This window comes from Lontra canadensis, unplaced genomic scaffold (assembly GCF_010015895.1).
Source record: "Lontra canadensis isolate GAN:19392208 unplaced genomic scaffold, GSC_riverotter_1.0 scaffold82, whole genome shotgun sequence".
Lineage (NCBI taxonomy): Eukaryota > Metazoa > Chordata > Mammalia > Carnivora > Mustelidae > Lontra > Lontra canadensis.
Window position 1 is genome coordinate 2,242,589 of NW_022631076.1, and position 20,549 is coordinate 2,263,137.

The 20,549-nt window shown below is 38.0% G+C and overlaps 1 protein-coding gene across 2 annotated transcripts in view; it reads right to left on the reverse strand.

Annotated features, from left to right (window-relative positions):
- WDR7 (WD repeat domain 7) overlaps positions 1 to 20,549 on the reverse strand; it is a 367,645-nt gene that overhangs the window by 183,778 nt on the left and 163,318 nt on the right. For both annotated transcript variants that reach the window (XM_032882427.1, XM_032882426.1), the window contains one exon: positions 18,618 to 18,731. In XM_032882427.1, the coding sequence (XP_032738318.1) occupies positions 18,618 to 18,731 (114 nt within the window). The remainder of the gene's footprint in view (positions 1 to 18,617; positions 18,732 to 20,549) is intronic.

Here is a 20,549-nt window from a genome sequence, read left to right on the forward strand (position 1 = left end):
GAATGCTTGTAAGTTAGACTCATTACCACAAATTTAACTCTCATTACTTAAAACCTAGCTGTCCATAACTCCAAGTATTCTGACATCAGCAGGGCCTATGAAGAAAGCTCTTTGAGTATTCTTAAGAACAAGATGGAGTTCGGATACCCGGGTGGCTCAGTCGGCTAAGCATCTGTCTTTGGCTCAGGTCATGACCCCAGGGTCCTGGGATCCAGCCCCACATCATACTCTCTGCTCAGCAGGGAGCCTGCTTCTCCCTCTGCCTGCCACAACCCCTGCTTGTGCCCTCTGTCAAAAAAATTAAAATCTTTTCTTAAAAAAAAAAGAACAAGATGGAGATGGCACCTAGGTGTTTCGGTTGGTTAAGTGTCTGCCTTCGGCCTGAGTCATGATCTCAGGGTCCTGGGATTGAGCCCTGTGTCAGCCTCCCTGCTCAGTGGGGACTCTGCTTCTCCCTCTGCCCCTTCCCACCCTGGCCTCCCTGCACATACTCTCTGCCTCTCTCTCAAATAGATAAAATAACCCCCCCCCCCCGACACACACACACAGAAAAACGGAACAAGGTGGAGAAATTTGAGTTAGGTGGGTTGGCATGTACTGAATTAAAGAACTGAAGCTACACAGTAATGGCAGGGCTGGGCGCCAGGTGGACTAGCTCCTAGCCACATGCTTCAGTAGGCACTGGGGCCTGGTCCACTGGTCTACAATTAACTGGACATAATGTCACAGCATTATAACCACACAGAGGCTTGTTCAGAACACTCATGGAGGATATAAAGCTCGAGGAATAACTAACCCAGTGGGTAGCAAAGATTCTTAGTCTGGATGATGGTGGAAGCGAACAAGAAACAAATAAAAAAGGATAAATACCAATTCCTGTTCTTACGTTGGGAAGACTTGAATTAACGGCACTTGATGTAAAAATGGAGTTTAGGGGATTTCATATTTAGCAGAAGTAAAAAATGCGGACCCCTTCAAAAGAAAACCAACTTAATTTCAGAATTACAATACCCAGATAAAAGAAAGCAACAGTCCCATAATACTTGTACTGGTCTGCCATTGGTAGTGTGGTCGGTTCTAGGTGCCAAGGTCTAAGAAATATCACTGATAAACTAGAATAAGTACAGACAACTGGAAGAGGGAAAGGTCTAGAAACTATGTTATATGAGAAGTGGCTGAAGGACAAAGAGAGAACATGGGAGGAGAAATTCTTTCCCAAATATACATACACACACGAACAAAACAAGCAAAATATGGAAGGCATGACAGTATAGACAGTGAGTCCACCATTGCAAAGGTGTGTGTACAGTGGGAGCATCCAAAGGTGACACCCCCTCCTTCCATGACCTCCATGACCCTTCTATCATTCCCTCCCCTTGAGTGTGGGTGGGATCCAGGACGTGCTTTGAACCAATAAAATACAGCAAAGTGATGCGATGTCCCTCCCATTAATTCGGTTATGTTTTATGGCACTCTCCTAATTCGGTGACAAGAAGCATGCACAAATTCAACTGGTGACTTTAAAGCAGCAAGCTGCTACCATGGGAAATGCCTATGCGAAGGGCCACTTGGTAGGGGACCATGGACAGCCTCCAGGAACTGCACACCTAGGTCCTACGTCTGCAAGTAACTGGATTCTACCAATAAGCAGTGAGACTGGAAGAGGACCCCCAAACCTCATATGAGACCCAGCCCCAGCTAACGCCCTGACTGCAGCCTTGTGAGACCCATAGCAACAGATATAGCTAAACTGTGCCAGACTCCCCGACCCCTGGAAACTGTGAGATTATTTTAAACTGCAGTATTTGTGGTAATTTATCACGTAGCACTAGAAAAGCAATACAGTGTAGCAGTAGGGGCTGGATAATCTTTATGATCAGTGATGTAGTATGAGGAATTCCTTGCCCTGGGAAAAAATTGCTCTAGAATCTAGCTACCAGATTATGAATGAGGTCTCTCCCACCCTATGAAAATGTAGCAAAAATGGGGGGGGGGACTTTTATATGGCACATGAAGGAATTTATCTCAACACTAATATCTCTACACTAAATTCATAATAAAAAAACAACATGAATCACTTTACTTCGGCTGACATTTGTAAACGTAAGCATTCTTTTTATTGCAATGTTTTAATATTAGGTAACAACTTATTTTATTTTTTTTTTTTTAAAGATTTTATTTATTTGTCAGAGAGAGAGAGAGAGAGCGAGCACAGGCAGACAGAATGGCAGGCAGAGGCAGAGGGAGAAGCAGGCTCCCCGCCAAGCAAGGAGCCCGATGTGGGACTCGATCCCCGGACGCTGGGATCATGACCTGAGCCGAAGGCAGCTGCTTAACCAACTGAGCCACCCAGGCGTCCCGTAACAACTTATTTTAATTGTAAACCTAGAGGACTTCAAATAACCAGAATGTCTCAAACAAATTTAAGAAATTCTAAGAAAAACAGCTTAGAGTATTCAACTCAGCTCTTTGTTACTCTGTGCAGGCCTCTATTGGGCTGCTCCTGTGCTGCCTTCGCTCAGGCCCTGGGCAGCGAGCTCCGGGGCCGCTGCAACATTCTCCACCTAACTGGTCTCCCTGCCCTCGTTAAAGGGTATAACCCCCACTCGCCCCAGCACTGACCTCCGATATATTCAGCACCTACAGCCAGTGTGCTTTGACTAATGGAAAAACAGATTACACTTTTACCTGGCTTAAAACTCTTCAATGGTTCCTAATTATCCCCTGAACAAGGATAAAGCAGCTCAGCATGACATACAAAGCCTTTCATCATCTAGCCTCGCGTTCAGTCAATCCTTTAGGAAGTCCCTTTAGTCTTTGGTCAGCCCTGGCCTTGCTCCATGCTATATGCATCCACAGTAAACCACTGACACTTCCTCCAAAATGCTACACCACCTCTGGCTCTCTCCCTCCCAAGCCCTGACTCCAGCCTGGAAAATCTCCCTGCCCATGCTTTTTGCCTGTCTTGAATTGAAGTTCAAAGATGCTCACCTAGTGCGTCATGAAGCCCTCACAGGCACCCTGCCGGGCCTGTCGGGCCACACTGAAGACCATGCTTCTATAGGCGCAGACATCTGCCAGATACACCACTGCGTTGCAAGAGGAAATGCTACTTTCTGCACGTGTTGTAGTAAAAAGTCTGCTTCAGCACAAAGCCAGGCCCTTTGAAAGATCATGTACTTACTGGAATGCGCAAAGACTGCCACATGGATAGATCTACGCAAGTCAGACGTACATCTTAGTATCACAAACACCAAAGATGCAAAATCCTGTACCCGTGCATGTAGCATGGAGGCAGTGATTAACGCTACTGTCACAGATGGTCACGGTGCTGCTGGATCTTGGGCTGTAAGTCTGCGATCCTCTTTATAGACTAATTTTTATTTTTCAGAAGTTCTCTTCCCTATCCCTAAGTCAGTCAATAAATTCATTTCTCGTTGCATGAGAAAATAATGAGTAAAGCATTAATAGCAAAGATACTTGCACAAGTAATGACAAGTAACGTCAAGCCAAATTCTAAAAAACCCAAATTTATCATGAGAAATAGCTCCCCATGAACAGGAAAATGACTCATTTCATTGTGTGCTGCATGCAGTGAAAACCCAAAGAAGAGTATAAATGTAATTGTATGATGAATTGTATACATCTTACTCCAAAACATCAAAATTATTTTAGGTGACGGATGGTAACAAAATTAATACAACCAAAACACTGGGATAAAACTCAAGTGTGTGGGAAGGCTCAGGGTAGCTGTACGGATTCTCACTTTTCCTTCTAAGTGCTCCCAAATTGTATTTAAAATCCACTGCAGATTTTTGGTACACCTGAACAATACACTAACCTGTTCAGACCTTCTTGGATTTCGATTTATCTTTGTTTTTAAAAATAAAGACTTTTGTCTGTCTGAAGATTGTTATTTTCATTCATCTTTTTCAAAATTAACCAAGAGTGATTCTGTGACCACTGCAGCCAGGATGCAAGTGATGAGATCATGAGGAGAAACTAACAAGATATGTAGGTTTCCTTCACTCAGGTACTCACATCAATTGAGCATTTTTAATGTCTCTCTCCCTCTTTCCATCTTATACCCTGGGACACCCTGTGGGAACTCTCTTTCCTTTGTTTTTTCCTTTAGAACAGTTAGGGAAAAAGATGGGAAGGAGAGTGGGTGGAAACACACACTAAGCTTGGTTCCAGCTCATTCCAACCTGGTGACATTAATTTATGTCATCCTAGCAATGGGCTGATTAACCACAGGACCAAGGCCAGATACTGAAGTCCCACACCAGGCTCCCTGTATTCCACAGTCATAACACTCAAGCTGCCACCCCTTCTTGGCCCTTTGGCTTTTCCACCGTTTCAGACAAGCTGTCTAACAATCCTTGGGTGTTTTGAGGGGGCATGCCCGAACTCAAACACTGGTCTGAAACACTCAAAGCACCTAGCCAAGTCTCCCTACCCCTTCACTATCACCTTTTGTTATATGCTCCCTTATTCTACTTTTTAGAATTTAATATTTTTAAATCTAGTTTTTATTTTACAAAACTCTACACTGTTTAAAGAGTCAAACAGTTCTACAAGTTCATAGGAAAGCAGCAGTCCCTCAACCCTACCTGCAAAAAAACCCACTTCCGGCTCTATCAGAAAATCCTCCATCGGTACTTTCTAATTTTTTTTTTTTCCAGTTTTAGGCTTATCTTTTTTTTTTTTTTTTTCTTAAAGATTTTATTTATTTATTTGACAGACAGAGATCACAAGTAGGCAGAGAGGCAGGCAGAGAGAGAGGAAGGGAAGCAGGCTCCCCGTTGAGCAGAGAGCCCGATGCGGGACTCGATCCCAGGACCCCGAGATCATGACCTAAGCCGAAGGCAGCGGCCTAACCCACTGAGCCACCCAGGCGCCCTAGGCTTATCTTTAAGCTAAAGTTCCCCACTATGGTCAATGAAAATTGGGTTCTCCCTCACATATACACAACTTACCTGCACACATCACACATATCCATTTTCACTCACACAAGCTTGTGCCCACGGTCTGCTTTCGTTCTCTGCTTATTATACCACGGTTCTTATTAAACAATGATACAATCAACATTTATATTTTCATTATGATGTGTATACTATTTACAGCTCAACCATGTGATTTATTAATCACGATAAGTTTTTCAATACTATTTTTTCCCCCTGCCCTGTAGTTAATAATTACCTTCCGTTGGTAGTGGTCTTCTGTACTTTTCAGTAATTAACCTAACTGTATAAATCTGGAATATAGAGAAGTAGGCTAGGGAGCAGAAACAAGTCCAGCCTGGGAAGTGAAACATCTTGAAAAATATCTGGAACATAATTTGGTGCATTAGAAGAAACCTTAGAGAACTTTCTAGTCACCGACTGAGACTCCTCCCAGGAGGGGCTAGCAGACCTTGAAACACAAATGTCAATCTCCCACAATTCTCTTATCCATCCAATCCTCAGGGTGGCTAGGTGCCTGGGGTTATAATCCTAAGACGTGCCAACTTATGAAACAGTGCAACAGCATCCAGCAGGGAGCCAAAGGATCCCAGGCTGTCCTTCCCTTAGTTTACTCCCTTATTTTAGTGGAACATACCTCTTCTTCCTGTTCCTGATAAAAGAGGAAGGGAGGTACACATTTTTTGAGATCTTGCATTTCTGAATATGTCTTTATCATACTTTCACACTGAATTTATATTTTCGTGTGGTATACCTTATTCCACTTTTTTTTAAGATTTTATTTATTTATTTGACACACAGAGAGAGGTCACAAGTAGGCAAAGAGGCAAGCAGAGAGAGAGGAGAAAGGAGGCTCCCCGCCGAGCAGAGAGTGCGATGCGGAACTCGATCCCAGGACCTTGAGATCATGACCCAAGCCAAAGGCGGAGGCTCAACCCACTGAGCCACCCAGGTGCCCACCTTATTCTACTTTTAAACATACTCTTTTTAAAAGTGAACTAATAGGTAAGCATCCTTTGCAAGTCTGAGAACTGCATTCAAATTTTCTCTTCTTGGGGCACTTGGGTGGCTCAGTCAGTTAGGCATCGGCCTTCAGCTCAGGTCATGATCTCAGGGGCCTGCATTATTAAGCCCTGCATCAGGCTCTCTGTTCAGCAGGGTGTTTGCTTCTCCCTCTCCCTACAACCTGTGCACTCTTTCTCTTAAGTAAATTAAAAAAAAAAAATTATCCTTCTTTTTCCTTGGCAAAACTATTAATGATAGCAGCATGGAAGTTTTCTTTTATCCTTTAAATTTTAGCATCTTTTAGATACACTTTCCTAAGTCTAGCAGTGACTCTCAAATGTATGGCTGTATCAAAGTCTTCAGACAGCTTTTTTATATCAATATCTCCTTCCCATTCTATACTGATCACCACGAGTAAAACATAGTATATATATGCAAATTAACCCTCCCTCAGCTACTATAAGTATAAAGTAGTATTTTCTCTTAAGGTTGTCCTTTCTATTTCATCAAATGATTCACTCTTCTTGGTAAAATTCAATTCAGACAATAAATGTAGTTAAAAAAAAAAAAGCCAAATATTAAAGCACGTAAGAAATTAGAATAATTCATCAATATTTCCTGAGGCAGTTTTTAGAAATTTCTGAAAACATACCTGGGAGTTCGGATGTAGCTTTTTCTCTCTATATAAAGTATAAATTTGTCTAGTAAATTTATATTCCTGGAATGATCAACTATATAGAATAAGCATTAAGTCATCTAAAAGAACCGATTTATAAGTGATTCATAAATTAGTTACAGATCATTTATTCTATTTACTAAAGCAAATCACTTAGAGTGATGATGATGGCAACGAGGGGTTGGGAAGAAAGGAGGGGGGGCACACAATACTTCTCAAGCACTTATTATGGGTCCCGCCAGTTCCTCTGCTCAGTTTAGAAGCATTATCTCATTTAAACATCTCAACAATCTTACTATCATTGTATTTCAGGTGAAAAAAAAAAAAAAGGAGGCTTCCCACAGTCAAGTAACTTGCACAAGCCACCCAGTGAACAAGCAGGGAAGCCAACACAGACAATGAAACACTAGCACCTGTGCCGCAACCATATTTATTCTAAAATATTCTAAGTACATACATACTATTGCAGACCAGCTTGTGTCATCTAGTTGACTGTTTCATTTTGTTTTTCTGGTTGCACGAAATCTATAGATTCACTCATAGATAAACTGAAATGTTAAGTTTTACATCACAATAACATGGATTTATTAAACCTTTATGTTAAGAGTATTCTTTAAGGAAAAATTTCCCAAGAAAGAATAAACATAGCCAGTCATGAATCTTGTCCTCTGGAGCATGAACGTGACTCTACCCTCAATGTCTAGTAAATACTCAATACCTAGTAGGTGTTCAAAAATACCAGCCAGACTTCTCAGCCTCCCTCAGAGTCTTCAATTCAAGGTCTCTAAACTAACAGTCAGTCCATCCCTGCCATGACTGCCGTGATTTACCTCATACATAAATCCTACCCTTACCTCATCCCCGGTGCCTGGAATTCCCCTATCTAAGTCTGTCTTCTGTACATGTATGTTGTGCATGTGTATGTGCAAGTGTGCATGAATATACAGCTTCTCTCTCAAATTAGATCATTAGCTTCTCAGCTAGCTGCTTGCTTCATCAAATCTTCCTAGAATGGGACAGAAAGATACAAGGTGCATATTCATGTTTTTGTAGAGTAAAACTGAATATTCCTTATACTACTTCTAGGTGGGATGAGCAACATTGGAAAAAAAATGTATATAAAGTGTAAAGGGAGTAACTGGTTCAGTTTCCCAGAATCCTTTTAAATGAGGTCTACTCCATTTAATTCACTCATCTGTATTTAAGATACATAGTTGTTGTTATTGTTTTTTTTTTAAGATGAAATATTCTCACGTGGTTTTATCCTACTTGATTTTATCCTACCTATGGGTGAGGACTCCTTTCCACACGAGGACAAATATATACAGGTTCATGACTGTGCTCACCTCAAATACTTAATATTTGTGATGAAAAATTTCAAAGACTAAAAGCCTTTATGCTTCACAATTTTAATCCAAGAAATCACGGGGAAACTCAAGGATGCTAGTCAATTCAATTATCCTTTTGTGTAGTAAAAATGATTATAAAGTATCAGGAAGAACTCTTCTGAACCCCACATCCGTTTTTAAAACCTGTTTTTCCCCTTTAATGTGGTTTGCACAGTAAAAGTAATCATTCACAGGTATGACATAAAGTCTGTGAATTATGAGACATTGTTGTCATTACTTCTGTGAATTACAACTTTTGGTCATATGGGTTTGATATCAATTATAAGGGCAATTCATGTAATATACAGATATCTAATAGTGTGCCACAATCTAATGCAATTTGTTCTTATCCAAGAGGTATTATTATGCGGCTCACAAAAGGCCAAACCAGAAGTTCATCCCAAAGGTTATTCACTCACATGGACCACTTTAAAAACAAAACAAAACAACCAATTCCTACATTCTTATTCAATTAGGTATTTCTCCTTTTTCCTATTTAGTCTAAATTTATCAAAAAGAATATACAATATTAAATCTGAAATATGCGCACTGGTATATGAATGTGTGTGGTTTTATATGGATATAAAATAATTCTTACTTTACTAGAAAATACACAAAATTGTCTTCCTATACTAATTTATCTGTTTATTTTTTTCTAAGATTTCATTTATTTATTTGAGAAAAACAGAGAGAACATAGGGGGTGGGGTGCAGAGGGAGAAGCAGACTCCCTGCTGAGTGCAGGGCCAATCCCAGAACCCTGAGATCATGACCTGAGCCACCTAGGCACCCCCTATGTTTATTTTTTAAGAAAACAGGAAGTGTTTTCTTCACATATTAAGTATTTCCCTGCACTACATAAAATATTAAACTATCAAAAATTAAAATAGAAGTATCTATATTTCATGAAGAGAAAAGGATGCGCCACAATAAATACATTTGTTTTCTTTGTTTTTCTTATAAGATTTTAAAAAACATTTGTTTTTCTTATAAGACATTTTTTTAATGACTTGGTTTTGAATAAATTACTTATATTCAAGAGCACAAGACCTAGAGGCAAACAGCCAGGATTCAAATCCTAACTCTGCCATTTCCTATGGACTTTATGGGGAAAATTACTTAACCATTCTGTGACTTACTTTCTTGTCTTATAAAATGTAATTGATACTAAGTTTATTACAATTATTTGTAAGGATTAAAAAGCGCCTAGAGCGTAGCGTGACACATATCAGGTGCTCAATAAAAGCTAGTGAGTTGTGATAGTTATTACTTTAAGTCCCTAATTTTTTTTAAAGATTTTATTTTTAAGTAATCTCTACACCCAACATGGGTCTCAAACTCACAACCCTGAAATCAAGAATCACGTGCTCTACTGATTGAGCCAGGCAAGCATCCTACTCCCTGATTTTTTTTTTTTTAAGATTTTATTTATTTATTTGACAGACAGATATAAGTAGGCAGAGAGGCAGGCAGAGAGAGAGGAGGAAGCAGGCTCCCTGCTGGGCAGAGGGCCTGATGCGGGACTTGATCCCAGGACCCTGGGAACATGACCCAAGCCGAAGGTAGAGGCTTTAACCCACTGACCCACCCAGGCGCCCCGTTACTCCCTGATTTTTAAATGGATCCTTTTAGATGAGTTTGCTCAGATGATGTCAATTACTGTTTATTTGACCAATTCCTTACAAAGGTATTACATGCGAAGAGGATGTACCGTGTGCACATACGCACACAGACACACAAACACATACAATAAAAGTGCTATTTTTAGAAAATATCATTATGAAAGATTCAGTGCCAATATGAAAGCTGATTAAAATAATTTATGTTAGAGCACCTTTGATTCTTTACAATAATTTATTTATGTCATGAAAACATTTAATATCTACTTTCTTAGCAAACCTCAAGTATACAAAATGTATTTAACTCATTTAAATACACAATCACTTTTTTGGCCAAAATACATCGATTATTATGTAATTTTCCTTTTTTAAAAGATTTTATTTGAGAGAGTGAGAGCACACAAGAGCAGGGGGCAAGAGTCAGAGGGAGAGGGAGGGCGGGGAAGACCATCTCCAGCAGAGTCCACATTGAGTGCAGACCCCAGGACCCTGAGATCATGACCCGAGCAGAAATCAGGAGTCAGACGCTCAATGGACTGAACCACCCAGTTACTCCTGTATATTTCCATTTTAAAAAAATCTAAAGAAAATCTTAAAGAGGCATTAAACATTCAAATGGTACTTACTAGCCATTCTTTGTTCTTTTTCTTGCCTCATTTTCTTTTGCACTTGTTCTTAGGCAAGTCACCCCAGGCCAATAAACATTAGCTTGAGCCCATGAAATCTTGAACACGTTAAAATTTCATCGGATGATAAAAAGCAAGTTTTCTTCGTGCTAAATAACCCACTGCAGACACCCAGAGGAACACCAGAAAACACTACGTATGTCATCCCATACAGCAGGATTCCACACTTTACTTCTTTGGTGGCATATGTTCAAGTATCAGGCCTCCTGGAAAATTCTGCATGGCTCTCCTTCCTATGAGCATTTCCCCACTTCGTATACAAGCCACCTTACTTCTCCTGCGGTGGGTTACGAAGTCCCAGAAGGAATTCTTGGACAACAGTTACACTGACATCCCTCGCTCTGGGAAATCCACAAGAGATTTTGGTTTTCACTGACAGAGCTGAGCTTGGACATGAGGCAGCACAGCTCCCAGGGCAAAGGGAAAGATAAGCATAGAGGGGAAAAAGCATGACTGAAGCGAGAGGGGGAGAGCAACCAAAACTTGTAAGAACCCAGCGCCACCATCCATAAGCACATCTCCGGTTTGAGTCAGTGCAGACCACAGAGTGGGCTCTCCAGAGTTTTCCATCTGCTTCTCTGCCTGTGTATCCCACAATAACACATCCCACCTTCCATCCCCTCATTAAGATTTAAATTACAGAACACATTTTCCCAGGCATTTTTTGGTATCTTTCCCCATTTAAATCCAATGGATCAGATCTTCTTCCTAACTCTGAAGACATGTTTTCCAAGACAAAAACATCAACTTTTAAATGGGAATCAACAGCTACTGATTCAATGGAGATAATTATGTTCTTAGATTGGTTCCAAGTCTCACTTTCACAATATCAGTAGACAGTTTATCTAGAAAGGAGCCTATATTCTCTCACAAATGTGTTACAAATGCTTTTTGAGTCATTAAACACCCACTAAAAAGTAAGGGGGTTGCTAAGGAAATAGACACATAATATATAAGAATAGGAAAGACAGTAAATATATATAAGTAAATTGCTGATATGTAAGGAGTTCTTTTTGAAATTGAAGTTATCTTATGAATTCACTAATTCAGTCAGTCATTCAATAAACATTTATTAAGAAGATGCTACATGCCAGGGTACTTACTATTTTATTGCTAGAAATACAAAGTAAAAGTCACATGTCCCCACATGACACAGAGGGCAAGGGAAATGGTCATGTAACAATACTACCGAGTGCCAAGGGCAGAAGCGTATATAACAAACTGGGACATCTTCCAGAAGGGATTCAGGAAGATGGTGAAACTCAAGCCGGGTTTGGAGGGAACCCTCAGAGCTACACCGCGTGTGTGAGACACTGAGGGCAGCAAAGCAGTCAGAGGAAGAGGTGTGGGCAAAGTCTAAGCCATGAAGCAGCAGGGTCCCCTGCGGAAACAAAGTCCAGTGTTGCCATAGCAGCCAGGGAAGCTCAAGATGGGAGCCACTCTTTGTAGGGCCCTGGACACCTCACTGAGGTGTTTGGATTTTGTGTTATAAGCAACAGGAAGCCATGAAGCAGCACTTAACGAGGGTGAACGGTGATGAGCCGGCTTCTGACACTCTGAGCAATGGAAGGCACGAACCAAAAAAGAGGGCAAGGGAATGAAGGGAGATGGTTGCAGGAGAATATAATGATAATAATCCAAAATAGAAAAAAATAGAAGTCCAGACCTATGCATTCTTTGTGGAAATGGAGAAAAGGAAAATCATCAGGAGATATTTAAGAGGTGCGTTTTACAAGAACTGGGACTAACTACATGCGGACATTGTCGGAAAGTGGGAAAGCCAGGATTATCCCTTGATTTCTAGTTTGGGATGGTGGGTAGTTAATAGTACTCTTAGTGATGCCTTTAAATGAGATATAAATATAAAATGAGATAATGAGATATAAATATAAAAGGAGATGAGTTTTAGCAAAAAGTAGGGCTCATTTGGGACCATACCAAGTATAGTATCTACACCTTCCAAGCACAGAAGGTATGTTAGCTACTAGAAAATATGTGTAGTATAATAAAGTCTTTGGATAATTGTAAATGAATATATAGTAGGCATCTACAGGACATTCAGGCTGAAAGACATATTAATCTGATATTCAGAAGAAAAGCCTAGGTTGGAGATACAGATTTGATAGTTATTAATGAAAGTAGTAGTTAAAAACAAAGAAAAGGGAAAGCCATACTTACCAGAGGTAAAGTATGAGAAAGAAAACGAATGACTAAAAGCTATAATTCTGGTTATATTTTAATATTCCTATCAGAAACTCTCAAATACTATACCTAGGAATTCTTAACACCCTATTAACATGCAAGTAAACCCGAGTGTTAAACACCAAACAAAATGTTAATTCACCTTTTCTTCCCCTTGATTAAAAGTATAGAAATGTAAATTATTTGGAGTGATATAGTTCACTCAAAAATCCACACTTTTGGGGCACCTGGGTGTCTCAGTGGGTTAAGACTGCCTTCAGCTCAGGTCATGATCTCAGAGTCCTGGGCTCGAGCCCCACATCCGGCTCTCTGCTCGGCGGGAAGCCTGCTTCCCTTTCTCTCTCTCTGCCTGCCTCTCTGCCTACCTGTGATCTCTATCTGTCAAGTAAATAAATAAAATCTTAAAAAAAAAAAAAAGTCTAAAAAAATTTTTTAAAAATCCACACTTTTGTTTTTCTTGATATCTGTTTTCATGAAAACTGCATGGTAAATAACCATAGTGTTAATAATTTATAATCATCCAAAGACCGTAATATAGTAAACTGATTTTGTACCACTAACATTCTGCAGTCAAAAGCAAGGGCAGGGAAATAATTTAGAGCAAATGACTTAAAATGGACATAGATCTGGGCACCTGGGTGGCTCAGTTGGTTAAGTGTCTACCCTTAGCTGAGGTCATGATCTCAGGGTCCCGGGATCAAATCCCAATTTGGGCTCTCAGCTCGGGGGGACTCTGCTTCTTCCTCTCACTCTCCCTCTCTCTCACATAAATAAATAAAATATTTTTTTAAAAAATTCACATAGATGTAGTACTGTTTTTTAGACCATCAATTATAAGTTAAAGAATGAGAAGGAAAGGAAAAGGATGCAGTATAGAAGTTTATTCTAATATAATAATTATAAGCCCTCTGGCACTATGTTGGAATGTACTTCTGATTTCTGAATACATAATGCCCCCAAATTCTTTGGAATGTACCTGTATTTTAACAGGATGTGAATTTCCTATCTTTCAGTCAAACAAATGTAGAGACAGTTTGTGAATAGGGCCCATAGTAAACAGTAATATGCACAACAGTCTCAGACTAGATGTCCTTTTCAGCTCTATCTTAATATACTAGAGACGTTGAGTTTAGCGTACGAATACATGTTAACATGTCAGTTTTATACTGATGACTTCAAAAAGCTAAACAATAAATATTTCATCTTATATGTATGCAATAACATAGTAATAAACACTACTTATGTTTACAGTCTTACATCACAGTAGTCCTAAATAATTTGAAGAAGAAATTTAAAAAGAACATTTAAAGAATATGTGATGGGGATGCCTGGGTGGCTCAGTCAGTAAAGTGTCTGCCTTCTGCTCAGGTCATGATCCCAGGATCCTGGGATGGAACCCTGCATCAGGCTCCCTCGTCAGTGGGGAGTCTGCTTCTCCCTCTGCCTGCTACCCGCCCTGCTTGTGCTTGCTCTCTCTCTCTCTCTCTATCTCTCAGGAATATATAAAATCTTAAAAAAAAAACGTGATGGTTTTTTTTCTAAAGGAGATAATCTCTTGGTCTAAATTTAGAATGACAAGTTTATATTTTAAACAATAAGATATCCAGCAATTACCAGGCTTATGTCTGATATCCAAAGCAATAAAGGTAGACTGTGCCATCATCTCACATTTGAAAAGAAAAAAGATGCTGAAATTCAGTGAATTTAAGAACATTAGGCAGTGTGGGATGGTATTTAAGACCGCACATAAGCTTTGGGGTCAGGCAAGTCTCCTTTTAAGTCTCAGATCTACCAGTTCTTAAGTATGTGATCCTGCAAAAGTGACCTCTCTGACTTTGTTTCCTCATCTATATATTATCCAGAAAAATATCAGTATCCACTTCAAAATGTTATTAGTCAAGGGTAAAGTTCTTAGTACATAGTCATACTTAGTAAATTGTCAATAAACGTTACTTTCCATTTCTCTTACCCTTCTCCATTTTTTTTCCACAGCATTTGTCATTTTTTAAAACTGCATTTAAATTTTGCAAGAAATATAACAAATACAGTCAACACTCCCATCTGAATCCATGTATCATTGCTGCTTTTGTTGTAAGCAGCTGAATCTGTCAACTGTTCTGCTGATCTACTATGAAGCAGTCTCTTCTTGACAATGTCAGTGACTTCTGACCCTTTATCACTGTTACATGGTCAGTGTGTCCATGCTGTACTGAACAAGGGGCAGGGTACTACAGTAGGACCCTCAGAAGAACTGAGTGACTTTCTTAAAGGGATCCATGCAGGTTTGTGAATGGAATCTTTCCAAAATTCTTTTTAACTGCAATTAGGGGTACGCTGTTTTAAAATGCAACATTTAGGGGACGTAGAGCTTCATCGTCATTCAGAATGCCAATCGCTTAGCATGATAAAAACTATGTAATTAAATATGTCACCTAAAAGGTCTACTTTAAAAAAAGATTATAGTTTATCTAAAATTTTTCTTATATAAGTTAGTTTTTAGTGAGATTTGCTCTATAAATATAATTATGACCTATTTAATATTGTAATGAAAACAAGAACATATTATTTACAAATAACGACCATATATTTAAATAAACATTTAAGTTACAATACTAAAAACAAAAGTATACTGTACAAACAAAAGCAAACACATGTATACAGTAATATTCATGTGATGCTGAAAGTATACTCTCAAAACAATCAATGCCATTCTTTCTACTGTAAAGAAAATACCATTATTGATGTTAAAACAGATTTTCATACACAGAGTATTGCAAAACCTGAAGCAATTCCAATGAAAAAGAATGAAAAAAGTGTATTTCCTATGCATACTGTACTTTAATATAAAAAATTACAAGAAATAGGTTTTAATATTTTTTCTACATAAAAACTGTATCAATCTGTGAAAATGGCTCATACAGCTTTGATGTGTAATTGAAAACATTTGGTTAAAGGAAAAAATCTGATGAACCTTAAGACAGAACGCTGAGTAAAACAGAGTATGTGTGTTGACCACGGCATACTGGCATTACTTTGTAGAGCCGATCAATACATATTAGCTTTAAAAAGAAAGATATAGAAAGAAGCTGCCGTATATTTTTTAAATGACAGGGTAAAGGTTTAAATTGTCTCAATCAAGACTCAATTTTTTCTTTCCAGTTTTTCCAGCTGTTCTCTTCCAGTTAAGACTCTTCATTTCAAATAAATTTAATTAGTTCCAATTGATCATAGCTAACACATATAGCTTTATCCATGCTTCTCTCCTTTTAGAAGGCGAACACTAACAAAGCCTGCTAGGCTCAGATCAGTGTCCTAAGACAACATTCATATCTCATGCTTTCTCATGAAAAAGAAAAATTTCAAAAATAATTATTCCATGTAAGCACTAAATCATATTTCATATTTAACTGGTATCTTGGTCAGTTGTTTAATTAAGGTAATTGAAGAATGAAATCCCAGATTGCTACTAATACAAAATTAATATAACGATGCACATTAGCCAAACTAGAACTTCTAAATAAGAATGCGTTCAAAATACAGGCAAGTATGTCTGCCATGATATAATTTCTATTTATCTTATGAGAAGATATTAATGGAGCAATTCCTTTTAAGTAACCAACAAAACCCCAGATTTTTCAAAATCAATGGCTAAACTGCCCAGATTTCCCTTCTGTAGTACTTGTGCTCTACAACGGTGGTTACCCCAGAATAAGATTATTGGCCTGAAACAGGTTTCTCTCAACGCATCAACCATATTTTTCATAATGTAATTTATATGGAATTCTAGTCAATAGAAAGAAATATGGTTTTCTTCTAAACCCTCACAAAAATCTATACCACATCTTAATCAAGTCGCACAATTCAAGGGTAACCTGAACGATCTACAGACTGCAGCATGCTAGCTGCTTTGACAACATGTTAAGGAAGCCTTTTTTAGTTATTTAAATTCTCTGACCATTCTTGCCTCTAGTACCCATGCCATGAAATGAATAAATCAATTGATCAAAACCACTCATTACATATGTTTAACTTTGTACAGATTAAAATATAGTTTATGTAGCATTAATGGACTCTCCAAATGAGATTTTCATTTTTAAGCTTCTTGGGTTTTTTTTTAAAGATTTTATTTATTTACTTGAGAGAGAGTGTGTGAGAGAGAGCATGAGAGGGGAGAGGGTCAGAGGGAGAAGCAGACTCCCTGCTGGGCAGGCGGCCCGAATGCAGGACCCAATCCCAGGACTCCTGGATCATGACCTGAGCCGAAGGCATTCCCTTAACCAACTGAGCCACCCAGGTGCCCGGCTTCTTGATTTTTTTCAACAATAAAAGCACAGTCAAGTATTATTTGCAGTCTCATGACTTTGGTAGTGCATAATTCAAAATTTCAATGTACTGATTTAATAATGCTTACTTGAAAGCTCAAAAATTTAGCTTTTATTCCAGAATGCAAATTGAGTTATTCTACTGCTACAAAGGCAACTTCTTTTCCTCTATGAATTAAACCACTACTTTTTATAGACTAGAAAGCCTTTAAAATTAACAGGGAAAAACATACCTATAACATTTTTAAAAATAATGAAAACAATAAAGAACTAGTTAAAAAAGATCTACAAGTAAAAGAATTTCCTTTCGTACCTACTGACACAATTTCATAATTGTGAAGTGCCAAATGACTTTCAGGAAAGTTGGAAGTTTCTGGAATCATATATATTCATATTTAAGTTGAAATTTTTTTAAATCAATGAACTAACACCTTGAAAGGATTAAAAAGTAGCAAGTACTGGGCACCAACATTTTTAGTGGAAACCAGATGTTACCCACTTTAGTCAACAACTTATTTGCAGCAGTAGCACAAGGCTCTAGATTTTGTAATTGCTCTGTATGCTTTGTAAATTTTCAAGGGAGATCATTAGGCTCCTTCAACTTCCTTCTGTGAAAGACAGTAAAGAACCTGCCATACAGAGCTTTAGAAGAAAAAAACCTCCCTTTTTTTGTTTTTGTTTTTTTTCCCTTTAGTTTTTATTGAAAATTGTCCTGATGTTTCCTGGGTATGCTTCTTTTCAAATTATTTACTATTAAATTACTATTTGTTGCTTCACAGTAATTACAGATTTAAATGGTCAGATTTTACATAATAACCATCCATAGAAAAAAAAGTTTATTATTCTTAATACCAATGAAAATATTTATAGTGGGTTGTTTTTAATCCTCTGTACATTAAAAGAAATTGAGCTGGATGCATTTGGAGATCCAGTAATTAAAGCTGATTTAAGTCTAAAAAAGACAGGCTGAATATAGACGAACATAAAACATACACAATATGGAACATATGTGGTATATGGCTTTCTTAAATTTTACTTTATGCCTTTATTTATGTAATAATTAATACAGGTAAGAATGGCCAATATCTACACAACATAAATAACTTTAAAAAGCAGCACCTAGGGGCGCCTGGGTGGCTCAGTGGGTTAAGCCTCTGCCTTCAGCTCAGGTCATGATCCAGAGTTTTGGGATCGAGCCCCACATCAGGCTCTCTGCTCAGCAGGGAGCCTGCTTCCCCCTCTCTCTCTCTGCCTACTTGTGATCTCTGTCTGTCAAATACATAAACAAAATCTTAAAAAAAAAAAAAAAAAAAGCAGCACCCACTCATATTCTATAGGTACAGAAAATATCTGTAAGCTTCCTCACACAGCCTATACTGCATATATTGCCATTAGGACTTCAGTATTTTGCAGTTTACCTATAATTGCAAAACCTTTCATAACATAATAGGTCTATTCCTCTACATATTTCAAGGCTTTCGTAATGATCCTAGCCTCTGAATTAGAAGGTCTCCAGGAAATCAAATGCACAGTTAGCAGGTTCATTGTTATAGCAACCAGACCAAATAAATAGCTCTGCTTCCTTCTACTTCAAGATCAAAAAGGACACTAAAGAGTCTCATAAAACTAAACCCTCCATTAATATAAGTTTCCACCTTTTCCATCAACATAGTTAATCCCCTTACAAATGATCTAAAAGCATTTTCCAATTTTGGACAAAGTTCATCCAGATTATGTTAAAGATGTCCCTGCTTACCAGTTGTGATGTCATCATCTGCAAGGTCATGCTCTTCCTCCTGGACTTTGGCTTCTGGCCCCAAGGTATCAGGAGCGGCGCTGATAGTCTGCATGGCTTCTGCTGAGACTCCAGCTAGAACACATGTAATCACAAGGTTTAGTTTTAAAAAACTAGAAGAAAGGTGGACCAAAACCTTAAACTTTTAAATTTACTTAATGGATACAGATGCAATACATGACAAAAAAATACAGTATGTTTACGACAATTAGGCTGAGACACAAATTAATGAACAAAATATTCATGTGTGCTCTCTTTATATATGCACATACATACATACATATACGCATGGGTACAGACTTTACTAACTTAACCTAAGATCTTGAAAAAACAGAAGGATGCTTCAATAAATTACATTTTTACTTGATTCCTTCCAACATTTTTGCTTCAGTTACTTTAGGTGACCTAGACATAATCATGCTGCACAGAAAAAAAAAAAAAAGCCTAAAAAGTATAAGACCATTTTAAAAGTTTACTTCTTTCTAATATTAGCTTGCTTATAATTTAAGGACTGGAAGGAGGGATGATGACAGGGGCTCTAGATCTCTGTAAGAGACCTGAAATACACTGACCCGAAGTGGATACTATCTCTGTCTATGGAGGAATTAGATATGAGATCTGATCATTATCACATTGAAGGAACCTAACTGACGCAGACAGCTTGTACTAGATTGGGGGCCAGAAGCTTCCATTCTATAAATCACCTGGGAACTTGCCAACTGTTACACATGTCTGTTCCTTATACACTATTTTTCCATGCTTGAAGATATATTTTGTTGTCTACTACCTTATTTCTAATTTGGTAATGGATAGTAGGGTGTCTCAATATTTTTCATACACTTATCAAAAGATATTACTAAATCACGAAATACAGAAATTTCACCTTTGGAAGTACTTTAGGAATTGAACCTTCTAATCAATCTTTTAAATAAGTACTTCAATAATTGCAAGCATAGTATCCATCAAAATATTTTAAAAATCAAAAGCTATAAATATTCAAGGACTCCTTTTTTCCCAAAGGTGTACTAACTTAAACATTTCTATGTAAAATTCAATCTTGCTGCCTCAGGTTTACCAATTATCAAGAGAGGAAAAATCTTAGTCTTGAACCACCCAAATGACCCAGAACTAGATCTACCAGTAGATAGTTCCAACGCCTAATGACTTCCATTTGGGGAGGAGGGCACACCATGTTAGTATGACTACTTTGTTCAGAACTGATCTAATAAAAACTGAGCAGCGCTAAATTCAATGGTCACTGATGAACGCCAAATGACGCCATCCCTCTGCAGTATCATGTTGCTGGGTTTTCAAGATAAAAGTTTAAAAAAGGGAGCGAGATTACTAGAAAAATACTATGCAGTTAATTACTTAATTTAAAATGGCTTTCATTAAAATAATCCTAAGGGGGAGGAAATTAGGTAAATGCCACATTTCTAAAGATTTAGTGCCTAAATACAAAATCAAAGATTACATCAGATTAAATCAAAATATAAACCTCTGAAATCTCTCAGTCTTGCTTAATACTTGATAATAATGAAAATGATCAGAGAAATTGGGAAAAGATATTAAGGAACAGTTTAGACAGTACCAATCTTTTATTAGTATTTTCAGTATTTAGGATTCAATAAAAATAAAGCTAGTATTTATGTAGTAACAAGTGTATAAATCCATTTAAATTCATCTCATTTAATCAAAGAGGTTAAGTAACTGTTCAACATAACACAGCTATTAAATTTGAGAACGAGTACTGACACACAGGTCTTCTGATTTCAAATCCCAATATCCTTTTCACCATGAAGTTTTCCAGGGAATGAGTTGCTCGGGGCAGGATAGGAGGTATGACAAAACATCACAGCATAACCATGAAAACTCATGGACTCACACAATACC